The 18,701-nt window shown below is 36.1% G+C and overlaps 3 protein-coding genes and 2 long non-coding RNA genes across 5 annotated transcripts; 3 read left to right on the plus strand and 2 right to left on the minus strand.

Annotated features, from left to right (window-relative positions):
* Window positions 1-3,960: 3,960 nt before the first annotated feature.
* On the plus strand, window positions 3,961-8,366 carry LOC112015048 (disease resistance protein RPV1). Its single transcript, XM_065773546.1, has 3 exons — window positions 3,961-4,322; window positions 5,143-5,833; window positions 7,418-8,366. The coding sequence occupies exons 2-3, from the start codon at window positions 5,253-5,255 to the stop codon at window positions 7,722-7,724; spliced, it is 888 nt and encodes a 295-aa protein (XP_065629618.1). The 5' UTR covers window positions 3,961-4,322; window positions 5,143-5,252; the 3' UTR covers window positions 7,725-8,366.
* LOC112015045 (uncharacterized) lies at window positions 8,118-11,153 on the minus strand. The gene is made up of 3 exons (XR_010628993.1): window positions 10,789-11,153; window positions 9,559-9,619; window positions 8,118-8,149 (listed from the first exon to the last, which is right to left on the minus strand). It is a non-coding gene; the product is annotated as an uncharacterized LOC112015045 (long non-coding RNA).
* A 78-nt stretch (window positions 11,154-11,231) lies between these two features.
* On the plus strand, window positions 11,232-14,134 carry LOC112015044 (disease resistance protein RPV1). The gene is made up of 2 exons (XM_024047404.2): window positions 11,232-11,836; window positions 13,173-14,134. Exons 1-2 carry the CDS (start codon window positions 11,292-11,294, stop codon window positions 13,477-13,479), a joined length of 852 nt encoding a protein of 283 aa, XP_023903172.1. The 5' UTR covers window positions 11,232-11,291; the 3' UTR covers window positions 13,480-14,134.
* A 352-nt stretch (window positions 14,135-14,486) lies between these two features.
* LOC112015047 (uncharacterized) lies at window positions 14,487-16,765 on the minus strand. The gene is made up of 3 exons (XR_002883141.2): window positions 16,641-16,765; window positions 16,224-16,286; window positions 14,487-14,648 (listed from the first exon to the last, which is right to left on the minus strand). It is a non-coding gene; the product is annotated as an uncharacterized LOC112015047 (long non-coding RNA).
* A 373-nt stretch (window positions 16,766-17,138) lies between these two features.
* On the plus strand, window positions 17,139-17,594 carry LOC136067537 (disease resistance protein RPV1-like). The gene has a single exon (XM_065773568.1). It carries the CDS (start codon window positions 17,139-17,141, stop codon window positions 17,592-17,594), a length of 456 nt encoding a protein of 151 aa, XP_065629640.1.
* The last annotated feature ends 1,107 nt before the right edge of the window (window positions 17,595-18,701 follow it).

Raw genomic sequence — 18,701 nt, forward strand, 5'->3', positions numbered from 1 at the left:
TTCTTGAGCTTTATGAAGCTGCCTCTGGTCAAAAAGTAAATGCCAATAAGTCATCTGTTTTCTTCAGTCACAACACACCCCATGAAAAAAGACGTGAGGTGTTAAACATCCTTGGCCCAATGCAAGACACTAGACATAGTAAATATTTGGGGCTTCCTTCCATCATTGGAAGATCTAAAACTAAAGTTTTTGCTAAAGTGAAGGAAAGGGTTGGGAGGAAATTAGTGGGGTAGAAAGAAAAATTATTGTCCATAGGAGGAAAGGAGATTTGATAAAGGCCATAGCGCAAGCAGTTCCCACATATGCAATGAGCTGCTTCTTAATCCTGAAAGGGTTGTGTGAGGAGATTAAAGGGATGATAAAAAGGTTTTGGTGGGCGCAGAGACAAGAAGAGTAAAAAATTACATGGGTGAGCTGGGATAAGATGTGTAAATCGAAATCAAATGGTGGTATGGGCTTTCGAAATTTCCAAGCCTTTAACCTAGCAATGCTAGCAAAGCAAGGATGGAAACTCCTAACCAATCCAGATTCCCTTTGTGCCAAAGTCTATAAAGCTAGGTAATACCCAAATGGGGATGTTCTGAAATCAAAGCTTGGCTACAATCCCTCATATGCATGGAAGCAACTTTAAGGCACTTGAAGTGATCCGAAAGGGTACCCAATGGAGAGTAGGCAATGGCAAGCTAATCCACATATGGGGAGGACAAGTGGCTTCCCACCCCAACAACCTATAAGGTAATCTCTCCCCCTCGGCCTTTTGATGATTTTTCTATGGTTTTTGCATTAATTGATGAAGACTCTAAAAGATGGAAGGTTGATACATTGGAGGCCTTATTTCTTCCATTTGAGGTAGAAACAATCCTCAATATAGCACTAAGTTACAATCTACCTGAGGATAAGCTGATTTGGGTGGGAAACAAAGAGGGGAATTTTCCGTGAAGAGTGCGTATTATATTGCCCTCATGGTGATCCTAGAATTCCTCTATGGAAACGGATTTGGCAGTTAAAAATTCCTCCAAAAATCAGAATATTTACATGGAAAGCTTGTGTTAATGCTTTGCCAACAATGCTAAATTTAAGGAAGAGAGGGGTAAACACAAATGGAATGTGCCCTTTGTGTGGAAAGGAAGCCAAATCAATCCCCCACTCTCTTTTTAAATTAAATGTGATGTTGTGAAGGAAGTATGGGATCGGTGGAAGGATTGTCCAATTGTAATTGGGGCTGAAAACTTGGATTTTGCTGACACTGCATTAAGATTGTTACATGCAGGAACTATTAGGGACCTGGAAACTATGGTTATGGCAGCTTGGGCTATTTGGCTTAATAGAAACCAAAGGGTGTTTGAGTCGGTTAGCCACAGGGCAAGTCAGGTCTGGAATTTGGCAATGAATGCGCTATCTAATTATAAAGAAGCGTCGAAATTTTTTCTGTTGGGTCCATTGTCTTGTGAGGTTAGTTGGAAAAAACCCCCTGCTGGTGTATACAAGATAAATGTTGATGGGGCTACTGCAGATGACGGAAGATGCTCAAGCATTGGGTTGGTCATAAGGGATTTTAGAGGAGAGGTTGTTGCTGCCCTTTGCAGCGTACTCCAAGGCAATTTTTCAGTGGATGAGACTGAAGTTCTAGCAGTGGAAGCGGGGATTCTACTTGCAAAGGAAATGGGCCTTCATCATATTACTATTGAATCAGACTCACTCTCTGTATTGCAAAGAATTTTATCCAAGGAAGTCAAAGGAGAAATGGGCCATATTGTCCAAGGAATTCTTGCTTTTCTTGAATGGTTTGGCTGCTGGCAGGTCAGGCACCTGAAAAGGGAGTACAACAGGGTGGTGCATGAGCTAGCTTGGTTTGCTAGATGTAATAATATTAGTCAGGTGTGGAGAGGTGTGTCTCCTCCAGTAGTGAGAAATCTGGTCCGCAAGGACTGCTTGTAACGGTGCTGCTCCTTTTACTTTGTTGTACTTCAATTTCAGTTCTAATGAAATACATTCTCATAAAAAATAAATAAAAATAAAAATAAAAAAAGAAGAAGAAGAAGATTGAGCATCCAATAAATATCTAATCATACCATTTTATTCCACAATCATTGAATCCATTAATTTTTCACTTTTTCTCGACACTTAAACCCACCCCCCCGGCGCGGGGGGAAAATTTCATAGTAAGATTTTAACCAAAAGAGTCAAAATAAAAACAGAAACTTATCAATCACATCATAGTTGTTCTAGCGATTACTCTGATCAATCACCTTTGTGAAATCAAGGCATGCATAAAGAAAACGGAAAAGGAATCAAAGGTGAACTTAGAACTTCAAAATTCAAACAAGCACCAAAAGCAAGCAGTTGATTTCATGCAAAATTGTAACACCCATCATCACAATATCTTCACGTGAGGATGATGCAAGTATCAACAGTATAACTAATTTAAGAGGAAAAAAAAAATAACCCACATTGCATTACAACCACTGAATTTCAAAAGTCATCTATAAGCAGCAAGTAGAAAATTAACATACCCCCTCCCCTCCAAAAAAATAAAAGCAATTAGAAAGTTGATACACAAAACATAGAATATAACCAAAACTGTGTTTTCCAACTATACTACTACGGATATATTTTTGTCGGATCTGTATCAGACACATCCAACAAGTGTACAGAAAACATAGCAGGGAACAAGTAATATATTTATAATTCACTAAATTATTGCAAAAAAATACTCCCTCAACCAGTTCCACTGTCATATGGACTTCTCAAATTGGCAACATATTCATGTCAAACAAGTATGCAAACTCAATAGCAGGGATGGAGCTACAAAATGATTTGGACCCCTCAAAACAAGTGAAAATTCATTCTCATCCTTTGCAGATGAGGCAGAAACGTGTACTTTGGGCAATAAGTTGAAGGTCCTTTCATCACAAGCTTATGAATCATGAATGTATCATAAGTAAACTAAAAACATGTAAAGAGAGAAAATGTGGGTGAAGTTAGTGGTATTGTGTATTCATGTTTCTTTCAGTTTGATAGCCAAATTTATTTCGGACTCCAAACCAGTCGAGTTTTATGAACTATAAAATAAAAAAGGCAAACAAAATTTACGTTGCTATGTCTTAGCTTAGGTTCTTCAATTAAAGAAAGCACCGTCTGTGTCTCATTCCTCCAGACACCAAACACAAGCTACACAACACATTTTATTACAACAACAAAGACAATTGCCAAAATGTAAACCAAACTAAATATAGATATTAAGACATAGAAATGAACTTCCTATAATAATAATAATAATAATAAGGTCTCACTTACCTGAACTACTGCCCATGACATTCACACAATACAACTCCTTCAGCACACCAATCTAAGCCTTGGCCTTTTCTAATAAAAGCTCTTCTGCTTCTTCTTTTTCTCTCTCACATAGAAATGAATTTCCTATAATAATAATAACAATAATAAGGTCTCACTCACCTGAAGTACTGCCTATGACATTCACACAGTACAACTCCTTCAGCACACCAATCTAAGCCTTGGCCTTCTCTAATAAAAGCTCTTCTTCTTCTTCTTCTTCTTCTTCTCTCTCAGGGTCTGTTTATTTAGTCTTGTTTACTTGTGTGAGTTGTGTCTGATACTGTGTATGTCAAAATCAATAAAAGGAACTTGAAAAAGACCAAATAGCACCCACACCAGTGTGCGAAAAACCGAAACAACTGACTGAAACCGGCCGAAACCAAACCGAAATCTATTATATTTTATATTTATATGGGCCTTGCAAATATATTGGGCAAACTTGGATCTGGCGTCTGGGCTTGGCCTTGCCAAAATTACTCAAGCCCACTGCCCATTAGATAAGTTAGATTAACTAACTTTTTTTTTTTTTTTTTTTTTTTTTTGAGAATCAGATTAACTAACTAAAATTAAACTATTTAACTTAAATTATTTAAGTTAAACAGAAACTAATTGAAAAAAAAAAAAATGAAAAAAGAAAAAAGAAACCCTACCCTTACCCTGCCTAACCAACTTTCACTTGCACGCCTCCTTCACTCTCTCTCACACAGAGCCTTCATCACTCCCTCTCACACACACCAGCCTTCATCAGTCCACATCTGCCACCGGCCTCCACGCGCTGGCCTCCACGGCTACTCCACATACACAAGAGAATTTGATTTCTTTCTTCCCAAAACCCAAACCCAGTTACAGACCTAAGAGAGAGAATTTTCTTCCACGGCATTTATTTTTTTTAAAATCATAAATCGCTTTCTTCTCCTCAAAGCCCAGTCACAGATCCGAGGCAGATCGGCCTTGTGTTGACTTGCGAATTTCGATCTTAATTTTGGGTAAGCTTCTGTTTCATTTTTGACTGAGTAATTGTTTGTTTGCGGATTTGGGTCTTCATTTTTGGTTTAGGTTGTGTTGTTTTGACTGATTAATTGTTTGTGGATTTGGGTCTTTGATCAATTGTAATCTGTTGATGAAAAACTAGAAACAACCTTTTGTGTTATCATGCCAATTTACTGTTATCTTCCCTCATCATAAAAGTGATATTGCTAAATAATTGCTGCCGCGTGCACAAAGTTAAACTGACACTACTGTTTAGTATATTTAGCTTTCAAAGAAATGCTCGGTTATCTGAAGATGCCATTGCAGTGGCCTCATAATTTTTTTTTTTTTTTTTTATTTATTTTTTTTTTTTTTATGGTTGTTATGAAACTTGAATTATACAAAAAGGTGAAGTTTTACAACAAGTGGGATGTTAAATTACCACCCATTGCAGTGCGCTCCTGCGCCATTGTCACCTCCATCAAGTGGGATGTTAAATTCGAATCAAGTTTTACAACAATGTGAAGTTTTCACTGTAAAACAAAGTCTTATGTGCAAATTGGAGCATCTCTTCTAAAGTTTTCAAGAACCGAAGATGATTTGCAGTTTTGGGTTTTGTTTAAATTTCTGTGTAGTTCTTCTTCTCTGATATGTAATATTGCTGCTATTTGTATTAGTTGTACTTGTGCAGTGTAGGAGAGGATCTGCTGTCCTGTACCGCTGTGTGGTTTGGTGTTGTTTGTGTGGTGCACAGTTTCACTGAGTTGTAGAACTTGTATTCATTTTTGCTTTTGTCTCTGATTCATCTAAAAAAAAATTCACACTACATTCTTGCAGAAACAAAAAAGAAAGGCAGAGAGAACTTGGAAAGCTAAAAGGAAAAGAAGAAGAGAGAGAAATACCAAAGAAACGAGTTCTTGCTCCTTTCATCCCTTTGCCTTGCAACCATGGCTCGTTCCTCTGCAGTCCTTGCTGCTCTGCTCTTGAGTTTAGGCATACTGGTCTCACCTCAATTATTTCTATGTGTTGCAACCATGACTCATTCCGAGGGCCAAGAAAACTTTGATCCATCTTTATCAACCCCAGCATTGACACATGAATATCAGGTCTTTGTTAGTTTTCGCGGGGCTGATCTCCGCACAGGCTTTATCAGCCATTTTTTTGCCGCTTTAGACCATGAAATGATTGGTGCATTTAGAGATGACATAGATCTCCCTAAAGGGGGAGAGATTGGACCTGAGTTGTTGAAGGCAATTGATACTTCAAAAATTTTAGTTGTTGTGTTCTCTAAAAACTATGCTACTTCGGATTGGTGCCTTGATGAGCTAGTGAAGATCATGGAACGCAAAAGGCTTTTAAATCAAAGAGTATTGCCTATTTTCTATGGTGTATCTCAATCCGAGGTGCTAGAACCGAAGGGAATTTTTGCAGAGGCGCTCTTGAAAGGCCCTGAAGACAAGGTTAACAATTGGAGAGCTGCATTGAAGGAGGCCGCAGACTTGGCAGGCTTGCAGGTGGAACAATATAGGTAAAAGACTTCCCATTGGGATTTTACACTTAGTGCATCAAAAATAGCAATTTTTGGACTCATGTCCAGATTTTTTACAGATTATGCATTGAGAGTCAGAGTTACTAGAAAATTTTCTTTGGCTTGAAAAACTTCTTTTTCCTCTGCCTCGACCTCTAAAATTCTGTTTTCCTCGTCCTCCTCCAGTTTGATTCCTTTGTTGGGAGGAACTGCTGGCTTTATTTTCTTGTTCATTTTTTTGTGTTTTTATTGTCTGTACTTTTCACTTTAGATTGAAATGATTGTTCAAAACATTGAGTAGAAAATATACCCATCCTTTTTTCATGTGCTTCAAGAGATCCACAAAGCTCATCTAGTGTAAGCTTTGATAAGTCTTTAGCTTCTTCAATTGCAGCAACCACATTTTCAAATTCTACTGACAAACTTCTCTGTATTTTCTCTACAATTTTTTGATCATTTATATTATCACCATAGCCTCTAATCTGATCTATTATTGCCAAAACTTTAGAGAAAAATTCTTGCACAGTTTCATTTTCTTTCATTTGCAAGTTATCAAATCCTCTCCAAAGATTCTGTAGTTTAATAGAAATTACTTTGTCATAGCCACTAAATTGCTTTTTTAAAATCTCCCATGCTTCTTTAGATTTAGTTGCACCAGAAATTCTAGGGAAAATAGTCTTACTTAGCCCTTGCTGGATGAAGAGTAGAGCCCTTGCATCTCTTTGCTTGTACTCCTTTAGCTTTGCGGCTGCCAAAGTTGACATATCTTCTGGCTGTTCATAGCCTTCTTCAATTAAATCCCACAAATCTTGTGAGATGAAGAGTGGCTCGACCAGCTTGTGAGAGCAGTCTTGCCTTCCACCCTTGGAGTTTAGATTTGAGTTTTTCCACTAGAAAATTGAAGTCAGCAACCCTTCTACCCCTCAATTTAAAACTTAGGCCAAGATATTTAGAAGGAACTTGAACCAAGTTGACTTGCAAAGTCCTGGCAAGAGTCTCTTCTTCCTCTCTTGGCATGTTTGGTGAACAATAAAGATCAGACTTAGATAGATTAACACTCCGGCCAGATAGGGTACAATACCAGTCAAGAATTCTCTGAATAGAGCTCAAGGATTTGTTATCATGTCAAAAAAACAAGAGGGAGTCATCTACAAATAGCAGATGGGTAAAAGAACAACCATTTCTCTCAAAAAAAGTGTGTGTGTGTGATGAGAATGCTACCATTCTCCATTTTATGGTAGCTGACACCCTTTTCAATTCGAAACCAATATTTTTTTAGTTTTATGTTTTACTATTTCTAGTGAACATCCAAATTTTCATATTGTTATTATAATGTTGAACTTTTTTGGTTGTTAGTTGCTTGGAAGTAGTTGGTTCCAATTTGCCGTGGAAATACTGTAAATCAATTAAATTTTAATGAATAAGCAATTAGATTTTTGGCATTTTATTATTTTCGTTCCATTTTTCATAGCTCATTTCCTTTTCTTTCTTTTTTCTTTTTTTTGTAAAAGGGGGAAATTTCATAGTTGATCACTGACTCTATTCTTTTAAAAAAAATAATTGTGGGTACGTTTGCATTTGCAGTCTAGAGTCAGAGTTCATAAAGGAAATTGTGGAGAACATTAAGAAAATATTAAATGAGAAATCTGCTGCCGCCCCATCCTGCCGTCAGATTGATGTCTCTGGTCAACACGCCGTACCAGTCATCCCCTCGCAAAATGACTCATTCGGTCATAATGATACTTCTGAGTGGACTCCCTTATTTTCAAATAGAGTATCTTTGAATTGGACTAACCAGTCTTCTTTACTCGAAGTCCAGACAACATATCAGCGTTATCATCCAACAGATTTGATTGCACCTAAGATGCCAAGAAAGTTCTGGATGCCTTAAAAACCTATTTTATCTATTTTACTATCTCATTTTACAACTCACATAACATTTAGTTTCTACTTTTACATACAGCTCAATAAAATAATATAAAATACAGCCAACCACCCACCCAAGGCCAATCTAGCTAGACACCAATCCAAACAACCCAAAGACCCACTGCCCCAAATATCCACCAATCAAACCAATACCCAAACAACCACCAAACCAACATCCAAAGCCACCCAAACACCAAGCAACTACCGGCGAGCAAAGCCCACCACTCATGGCCCACAACCCACGACGAGCAAAGCCCACCATCCATGATCCAGGGCAAGTGAAACGAAAACCCATAAATGAAAAATTTTTAAGCCACCGCTGCTGTCACCATATTCTTGCCCCTGCCATCGTTGTCCCTTGCTTCTGCCGTCACTGCAGCCTTCAAGCTTCTGAATCGAGAGAGATAGAGCCGAGATGGGAGAGAGAGGAAAGCTAAGAGTTGTGCTTGAAGAGAGAAAGATGAGATTAAATAATAATTTATTTTTTACATGAATGTAAGAAAATTTACGTTCCCACCCCCGGATGTAGGGTTATTTCTCTTGTTTAGTTGATAAAATAATGACTAGGGGGTTTTTACACCCCTATTGTTAGTGCTCTTAAGGTTTAGCTTCATGTGCAATACTTTTGATACTTTTCATGCATAGTATTTTATACTATTCATAATAACTTATACTATTCTCTTTTTTCTTATCAGAATAATATTACCAAAACCTTTCGGATTGAACTTCTTCATTTCTTACAAAGTCACCAAATATGATATTAATTATTTAAAATCATATACATACATACATACATACATATATATATATATATATATATTCTCATTACAAAATAATTATTTTAACTTAAATTAGATAATTGGTAACTTTGTCTTAAACTAGAAACATTTTAAAGAATAACAAAACTTTTCATCATAAACTTCTTCTCGTAAAATATTATAACTTTCATAGTCATAAAATTTAACGTTTCATAAAGAACAAATATCTGATAACTTTTTAACATAAATTTATACTTTCATCAGAAGTTTTGTCCTTATAGAATGCCAAAACCTTTTCATCAAATTCTTTATCTTGAAAGCACGACAAAATTTCAGAAACTCTTATCTTTAAAGAACATCTTTTTTTTCTTTATCAGAAACTTCTTCTTTTCATGAGAGCTTTTAACTTTTTATAGTGCATTTAAACAAAATCATTCTCTCATGATCAGTAAAATAATATAGCTATTCATAAAATATTAGTTAGTTCATATCTGATAAGTCTGTACTTATTTGAGAGGCTTCTAGCACCACTGTGCTAGGTATCCAGCATTCCCCACAATGCCAGGTATTCTCGGGATCACATCATAATACATGTCTTCAACTATGGGGTTAGGTTGGCATCCTCCACAAGTTGGTTGTTACCAACATGGGCGAGTACAGCAGAGCTAGTCTCACTTTTAATGGCCAATCATATAACATTTTCCATGGAAAGCCAGTAATTAACCCCTATTGGCAGAGTTCAAATCACCAGAGGACATAACCCGAAAACATTTCATACTTATACATCATACTGAAATTCAAAGTTTGCACAACATTTCATAATAAAAGCATTTCCATTGTCTTCTTTAAACATTATGTTCGTGGGATTAGTAATAGCATCAATATGCTTAAATCATATAAATAAGATTTCGAGAATTCACGAACATATCTTTTTCTGAAACATGATTATATATCATATCTTTAATAAAAAACCATTTAATGAAAAATATACTTTAAAATAACCCCATGACTTACCAAATGCTTATATAACTTATCCCTTACCTGAAAGCAGAGGAACCGAAAGCCTAAAGTTGAAGGAGCTTAGACCTGGGGCTGGAAACACCTAAACCAAATATCAAAACTTATTACTATCAATTATTCATTGTCATAAACTTACACATTCATCTCAGAACCTATATCTTAAAATTAAGGAAATCTTAATCCCACCTCAACGAGGTTCCCACAAACACAAAATACATTCATCAAACAACATGATGTACCAAATCATAAAGAAACCATTATTTTAATGTTCATATTCATATCATGTCAAACAGCTTTAAAATCAATTCAGAATGTGTTTGAGATCGGAAGCAATGGTGCATGCGTAAACTTACACAAGGCAACATACGGTATGAACAAAATAGCTTCATAAATACAACCGTTGAATGGTTTAGAACCCCTCCTTTAGAGTACTAAACCTTGAACCAAGTTATAAGAAATTAATCTATGATCCATACATATCAAATGATAAGCATATTAATTTATAACTCAAAACATTCACCCTAACTTTAGAATTAAATCCTCAAAGTCAGAGGTGTCATTTACTGTTTACTACTCATTTCAGCAGCATATGCCTTACTTGTAAAATACAAATGGGCTATCTAAACACATCCAATCTTCATGCAATTTTACAGAGCAACTCCTCTGGATATCTAGTAAATACAATATCAATTTCAGAGTTAAATCATAAAACCATGATTTACTAAAAATCATACAAGACAACATACTCAAATCTGTCCTGACAGAATTTCATGCAAATTAGAAATTAAACCATTATTTTTATATTAATCCAAATGCTGTGAGATCACTTTCATTACAACCATATGTGTCTTAGCATTCATAATAACTATCCTAGCATCCTAATTCACTGTATACAATTTAATACATAATTTATCATGTATAAACACAGAATCTGTCACAGTGGCAGCTTTAAAACGTTTTCTTGTAAAATTATAAAATGATTGCAAATAGCTTATTATCATATGGGGATTTTTATACACTCATTAGACATGTTAGAAAACACTTATATACAGTCATTTAACTATTTATAGCAAAATTACATACAACAAAAATCCCAACAGTAACATCAAAAGTACCCATCCTAACTTTTTCTTACTTCCTTAATCATATACAATCATTAATTAGTAAAAACCCTAATCTACCTTCAACAAATCACCAACACAGTTTCAATGCTTTTTAAAAAACTATATATATATATATATATAGACTTACAAGTTCACAATTTCCTAATTTCACAAACCACAAATACCATTACTAAAAATTCCTTGAAGAATCATGGATTCTAAGATGAGAGTAGCTAAAACCCTTATCAAGTTTCTAGTTCTTGGGGGGAAATAGAAATAGAATCACTCTTTCATGAAAGAATCTCCCTTTACTAGTGGCTGGACTCAAAAGTATGAGAGGTAGAGAGCTTGAGAGAGTTGAAAGAAACTTCCTTCTTGTTGCTGGACCCCAGGTGAGAGAGAGAGAGAGAGAGAGAGAGAAGAGTTGAGAGCTTTTCTTTTTTTTGGTGTTGGACCCGTGGGTATGAAAGGGCTTCTTGGATGTTCTAGATATTTTGAAAGAGTAGAGAGAAGAATAAGGTGGAACTTTGTCTTTCTTTGGATATATATATATATATATATATATATTAATAACCACACAAAAAAGAACCTAATTCTTCTTCCCCTTTCTGCACCTTGCTTCTTTTCTCCTGTGTGTTTCAACTTTCAACCATGGTTCGTTTCGCTCCGTCCTTATCCGTCCTCGTTCCTTTGCTTTTCTTGAGATTTAGCAGCGCACTTCAATTAATTCTTAGTTTTGGAACCATGGCTCATTCCGTGGGCCAAGAAAACTCCCCAACGTTGACCTATGAATATCAGGTCTTCGTTAGTTTTAGCGAAGATACCCGCAAAAGCTTTACCTGCCATCTCTTTGTCGCTTTAGACCGTGAAGGGATTCGCGTGTATAGATCGGAATTTACTCGGACAAAAGTAATGAAGGCAATCGAGAAATCAAAGATTGCAATTGTGATGTTCTCTAAAAACTATGATAATTCAGATGGGTGCCTGGATGAGCTGGTTAAGATCATGGAATGCAAAAGGCTGTTCAGTCAAAGGGTGATCCCTATTTTCTACGGTGTCTCCCCATCTGAGGTGCGAAATCAGGAGGGCAATTTCGCGGAGGCGCTCCTGAATGGCCCTGAAGACAAAGTGAACAGTTGGAAGGTTGCTTTGACAGACGCTGCAAACTTGGCAGGCTTTCATTTGAATCCATATCGGTAATATTATTTACATAGGACTTTTTTATTTTTTTTATTTTTTTTAAAGAAGCTCTACACATCCTTTTTTTCATGTGTTTCAAGAGATCCACAAAGCTCATCTAGTGTAAGCTTTGGTAAGTCTTTAGCTTCTTCAATTGCAGCAACCACATTTTCAAATTCTACTGACAAACTTCTCTGTATTTTCTCTACAATTTTTTTGATCATTTATATTATCACCATAGCCTCTAATCTGATCTATTATTGCCGAAACTTTAGAGAAAAATTCTTGCACAGTTTCATTTTCTTTCATTTGCAAGTTATCAAATCCTCTCCAAAGATTCTGTAGTTTAATAGAAATTACTTTGTCATAGCCACTAAATTGCTTTTTTAAAATCTCCCATGCTTCTTTAGATTTAGTTGCACCAGAAATTCTAGGGAAAATAGTCTTACTTAGCCCTTGCTGGATGAAGAGTAGAGCCCTTGCATCTCTTTGCTTGTACTCCTTTAGCTTTGCGGCTGCCAAAGTTGACATATCTTCTGGCTGTTCATAGCCTTCTTCAATTAAATCCCACAAATCTTGTGAGATGAAGAGTGGCTCGACCAGCTAGTGAGAGCAGTCTTGCCTTCCACCCTTGGAGTTTAGATTTGAGTTTTTCCACTAGAAAATTGAAGTCAGCAACCCTTCTACCCCTCAATTTAAAACTTAGGCCAAGATATTTAGAAGGAACTTGAACCAAGTTGACTTGCAAAGTCCTGGCAAGAGTCTCTTCTTCCTCTCTTGGCATGTTTGGTGAACAATAAAGATCAGACTTAGCTAGAATAACACTCCGGCCAGATAGGGTACAATACCAGTCAAGAATTCTCTGAATAGAGCTCAAGGATTTGTTATCATGTCAAAAAAACAGGAGGGAGTCATCTACAAATAGCAGATGGGTAAAAGAACAACCATTTCTCTCAAAAAAAGTGTGTGTGTGTGTGATGAGAATGCTACCATTCTCCATTTTATGGTAGCTGACACCCTTTTCAATTCGAAACCAATATTTTTTTAGTTTTATGTTTTACTATTTCTAGTGAACATCCAAATTTTCATATTGTTATTATAATGTTGAACTTTTTTGGTTGTTAGTTGCTTGGAAGTAGTTGGTTCCAATTTGCCGTGGAAATACTGTAAATCAATTAAATTTTAATGAATAAGCAATTAGATTTTTGGCATTTTATTATTTTCGTTCCATTTTTCATAGCTCATTTCCTTTTCTTTCTTTTTTCTTTTTTTTGTAAAAGGGGGAAATTTCATAGTTGATCACTGACTCTATTCTTTTAAAAAAAATAATTGTGAGTACGTTTGCATTTGCAGTCTAGAGTCAGACTTCATAGAGGAAATTGTGGAGAACATTAAGAAAATATTAAATGAGAAATCTGCTGCCGCCCCATCCTGCCGTCAGATTGATGTCTCTGGTCAACACGCCGTACCAGTCATCCCCTCGCAAAATGACTCATTCGGTCATAATGATACTTCTGAGTGGACTCCCTTATTTTCAAATAGAGTATCTTTGAATTGGACTAACCAGTCTTCTTTACTCGAAGTCCAGACAACATATCAGCGTTATCATCCAACAGATTTGATTGCACCTAAGATGCCAAGAAAGTTCTGGATGCCTTAAAAACCTATTTAATCTATTTTACTATCTCATTTTACAACTCACATAACATTTAGTTTCTACTTTTACATACAGCTCAATAAAATAATATAAAATACAGCCAACCACCCACCCAAGGCCAATCTAGCTAGACACCAATCCAAACAACCCAAAGACCCACTGCCCCAAATATCCACCAATCAAACCAATACCCAAACAACCACCAAACCAACATCCAAAGCCACCCAAACACCAAGCAACTACCGGCGAGCAAAGCCCACCACTCATGGCCCACAACCCACGACGAGCAAAGCCCACCATCCATGATCCAGGGCAAGTGAAACGAAAACCCATAAATGAAAAATCTTTAAGCCACCGCTGCTGTCACCATATTCTTGCCCCTGCCATCGTTGTCCCTTGCTTCTGCCGTCACTGCAGCCTTCAAGCTTCTGAATCGAGAGAGATAGAGCCGAGATGGGAGAGAGAGGAAAGCTAAGAGTTGTGCTTGAAGAGAGAAAGATGAGATTAAATAATAATTTATTTTTTACATGAATGTAAGAAAATTTACGTTCCCACCCCCGGATGTAGGGTTATTTCTCTTGTTTAGTTGATAAAATAATGACTAGGGGGTTTTTACACCCCTATTGTTAGTGCTCTTAAGGTTTAGCTTCATGTGCAATACTTTTGATACTTTTCATGCATAGTATTTTATACTATTCATAATAACTTATACTATTCTCTTTTTTCTTATCAGAATAATATTACCAAAACCTTTCGGATTGAACTTCTTCATTTCTTACAAAGTCACCAAATATGATATTAATTATTTAAAATCATATACATACATACATACATATATATATATATATATATATATATTCTCATTACAAAATAATTATTTTAACTTAAATTAGATAATTGGTAACTTTGTCTTAAACTAGAAACATTTTAAAGAATAACAAAACTTTTCATCATAAACTTCTTCTCGTAAAATATTATAACTTTCATAGTCATAAAATTTAACGAAAAAAAAAAAAAAAAAAACATAAAAACATAATATACTCAGTAAAGAGTTCTCAACTCCTCAATAGTTCCCGATATTCTCTCATATGCAACTTTCAACAGAACCAACAATAGCACTTCCACCAAAGAAAGAACTAGTCAGGTTGTGTAGGCTCCATTGAATCCATGACCTAGTACCACACAAAACAAATCAATTATTAAACAATGCATTCACAAAAGAAAAACATAGAGATATGACATAATGCTGCAAACTTAGCCAACAGAAAATAAGGATTCAATATCTAAGTCTCACTAAAACTTCTTAGGTTGAACCTTTAAATAGTAGCTGACAAAATAAAAAGGTTAGCTGAAGTGTTCAAGCTGAATCGGTTAGGTTGTTAATTGGTTAGTTTTAGTCTAGTTCACTGGTAGATAAGATTAGTTGAGCCAATCAAGTGCCTGTAACTTGATCCAGCTTGTATAAATAATAGTAGGTTGGCTTCAAATTGTAACCAGTTTTGTTTGTTAATGAAAATACTTAGCCTTGAGTGCTATTTTGAGAATTTAGTGTTTTTAGAGAACTCCAAATTACAATTTAGTGTTCTTAGGATGGACCCCTGGACATGCCCCATACAAGGGGATGTACCAGTTGGCCTATGGGCCATAAGTAATCTTTCTCTGTTGGTCATTTTAATTAGTAAAAAATATGACACTATACTTTTTTGAGACTTAGAGAACTCCAAATTACAATTTAAAAGAGGCAAGTTTTTTAAGATATGTTGCTGAATGACAAACATTACGTCATCTCCACACAATGTGAGAGATGCTACATGTAATAAAAACATAGGATACTGTTTCTACAACTTCAAGAAGGGATGTCCTATTACAAGATAAAAACCACCTAAGAGGAGAGGCAAATTCTTCCATAGTATGAGCTACTTCATTGGCCACTCTTCTAACCCAGCATAAATTTCAAAATTCAAAGGAATTTTTAAGTTCATTTATATTACTAATCACACTTGAAACATGCCAAAGAGCTTGCGAGGCTCTAGTGAGAACATCAAAACAGGCCACAAAAGAAGGGGTATGTTTTATGTCATGTAATTAAAAAAGAATCTCAATTCAAGAATATAAAACTCAGCATACTATTTTTATTGCAGCTTTGAGAGCTGCATCAATCAAAGATTTTGTAAAAATGAGAAGCACAAGCAACCAAGCATCACTACTCGTGTTGGCACACAAACAAATCTGAGGATAATAGACACTAAAATAATGCATAGAAAAACAGACACTACAACACAAACCCATTAGTCCTAGTTTGCATGCTAAGAAAAATAACACAATAAAACAACATAACATCACAGAAAACACAATAAAACAACATAACATTAGATCCAAAGCAGTTCTTTTTCATCAATATGAAAAGGGTTGTTCCTAAAAGATGTAAAAACTCCCAAAATCAGAGACTAAGACAAGGGTCCTTAAAAAATATAACTATATGCTTGTTCATGATCTGAGCTAGGTAGGCATCAAACAAAAACAATAAAAAAAGAAAAAAAAATAGTATTAGGGTCTTGTTATTTCAATTTACCTTAAAATTATAGAATTAAGGGATAGCAATTTGAAACCATACAAGTTACAATAATCCAGGACATGGGTTCTTTGGTTTAAGAAACTAAAGCAAACAGAACACTAAAAAAGTACACGAATCCAACAGAGAAACAGAGTAAAGCTTTCAAAGATTTTGTGGCAGAGAGGTCTTTTACCTTGGCGAAAAAGCAAAATAGTGAAACCCCAGAGAGAGGCAGAAGAGCTCTTTAGTTAAAAACCTGAAAAAAAATCGAAATGGGTCCTTAAAAAAAATGATTCAAGCCAAACCCACATCACAAAACGCAAGAAAATCAAACCCAAACAGGATATTCACATAGAAAAAAACCCCAAAATCCGAAAGTATTAAAAACCCAACTACCGGATTCAAACCCACTCTGAAACTCGGCAAAAAACAATTCAAATATATATATATATATATATATAGAACCGTTGAGATTCTCACCGAAAGTGGAAAACAAAAAAACCTAACAAAAATTGCCCAATACGATTTTGCTCAATGCGAAAACGATTCCAGGGATTTTCTCGGGAAAATTAAAAGGGAATGTGTGATAGAAAAAATTTAAGGGACTTACACAGAGATAAATGGAGCAAATAGCTTGACACTGGTTTAAGCCTTTGAAGAATAAAGAGAGCTGAGGCAGGCGGAGAGAGACCAACGTAGGGTTTTTTTTAAAAAAATAAAAATTGGGTTCAGACTTAGGGTATTTATATGACCCGAAACCGACCCAATACCGACCCGAACCAGACAGAAACCCGAAGACCCGAAACCGACCCGAATATTCTCAGACTGCCAAAACCTGTCGGGTCGGATCTAGTCGGGTCGGTTTTATGATGGGCCGGGTCAAGTGCTCAGTCCTAGTACCTGGCATATAGTACAGGATATACAAAATCCACCCAACCCACTACCATTTGAACCTAATTCTTCTTCCCCTTTCTGCACCTTGCTTCTTTTCTCCTGTGTGTTTCAACTTTCAACCATGGTTCGTTTCGCTCCGTCCTTATCCGTCCTCGTTCCTTTGCTTTTCTTGAGATTTAGCAGCGCACTTCAATTAATTCTTAGTTTTGGAACCATGGCTCATTCCGTGGGCCAAGAAAACTCCCCAACGTTGACCTATGAATATCAGGTCTTCGTTAGTTTTAGCGAAGATACCCGCAAAAGCTTTACCTGCCATCTCTTTGTCGCTTTAGACCGTGAAGGGATTCGCGTGTATAGATCGGAATTTACTCGGACAAAAGTAATGAAGGCAATCGAGAAATCAAAGATTGCAATTGTGATGTTCTCTAAAAACTATGATAATTCAGATGGGTGCCTGGATGAGCTGGTTAAGATCATGGAATGCAAAAGGCTGTTCAGTCAAAGGGTGATCCCTATTTTCTACGGTGTCTCCCCATCTGAGGTGCGAAATCAGGAGGGCAATTTCGCGGAGGCGCTCCTGAATGGCCCTGAAGACAAAGTGAACAGTTGGAAGGTTGCTTTGACAGACGCTGCAAACTTGGCAGGCTTTCATTTGAATCCATATCGGTAATATTATTTACATAGGACTTTTTTATTTTTTTTATTTTTTTTAAAGAAGCTCTACACATCCTTTTTTTCATGTGTTTCAAGAGATCCACAAAGCTCATCTAGTGTAAGCTTTGGTAAGTCTTTAGCTTCTTCAATTGCAGCAACCACATTTTCAAATTCTACTGACAAACTTCTCTGTATTTTCTCTACAATTTTTTTGATCATTTATATTATCACCATAGCCTCTAATCTGATCTATTATTGCCGAAACTTTAGAGAAAAATTCTTGCACAGTTTCATTTTCTTTCATTTGCAAGTTATCAAATCCTCTCCAAAGATTCTGTAGTTTAATAGAAATTACTTTGTCATAGCCACTAAATTGCTTTTTTAAAATCTCCCATGCTTCTTTAGATTTAGTTGCACCAGAAATTCTAGGGAAAATAGTCTTACTTAGCCCTTGCTGGATGAAGAGTAGAGCCCTTGCATCTCTTTGCTTGTACTCCTTTAGCTTTGCGGCTGCCAAAGTTGACATATCTTCTGGCTGTTCATAGCCTTCTTCAATTAAATCCCACAAATCTTGTGAGATGAAGAGTGGCTCGACCAGCTAGTGAGAGCAGTCTTGCCTTCCACCCTTGGAGTTTAGATTTGAGTTTTTCCACTAGAAAATTGAAGTCAGCAACCCTTCTACCCCTCAATTTAAAACTTAGGCCAAGATATTTAGAAGGAACTTGAACCAAGTTGACTTGCAAAGTCCTGGCAAGAGTCTCTTCTTCCTCTCTTGGCATGTTTGGTGAACAATAAAGATCAGACTTAGCTAGAATAACACTCCGGCCAGATAGGGTACAATACCAGTCAAGAATTCTCTGAATAGAGCTCAAGGATTTGTTATCATGTCAAAAAAACAGGAGGGAGTCATCTACAAATAGCAGATGGGTAAAAGAACAACCATTTCTCTCAAAAAAAAGTGTGTGTGTGTGTGATGAGAATGCTACCATTCTCCATTTTATGGTAGCTGACACCCTTTTCAATTCGAAACCAATATTTTTTTAGTTTTATGTTTTACTATTTCTAGTGAACATCCAAATTTTCATATTGTTATTATAATGTTGAACTTTTTTGGTTGTTAGTT

The sequence above is a fragment of the Quercus suber genome, unplaced genomic scaffold (assembly GCF_002906115.3).
Source record: "Quercus suber isolate HL8 unplaced genomic scaffold, Cork oak 2.0 scaffold_76, whole genome shotgun sequence".
In the NCBI taxonomy this organism is placed as follows: Eukaryota; Viridiplantae; Streptophyta; class Magnoliopsida; order Fagales; family Fagaceae; genus Quercus; species Quercus suber.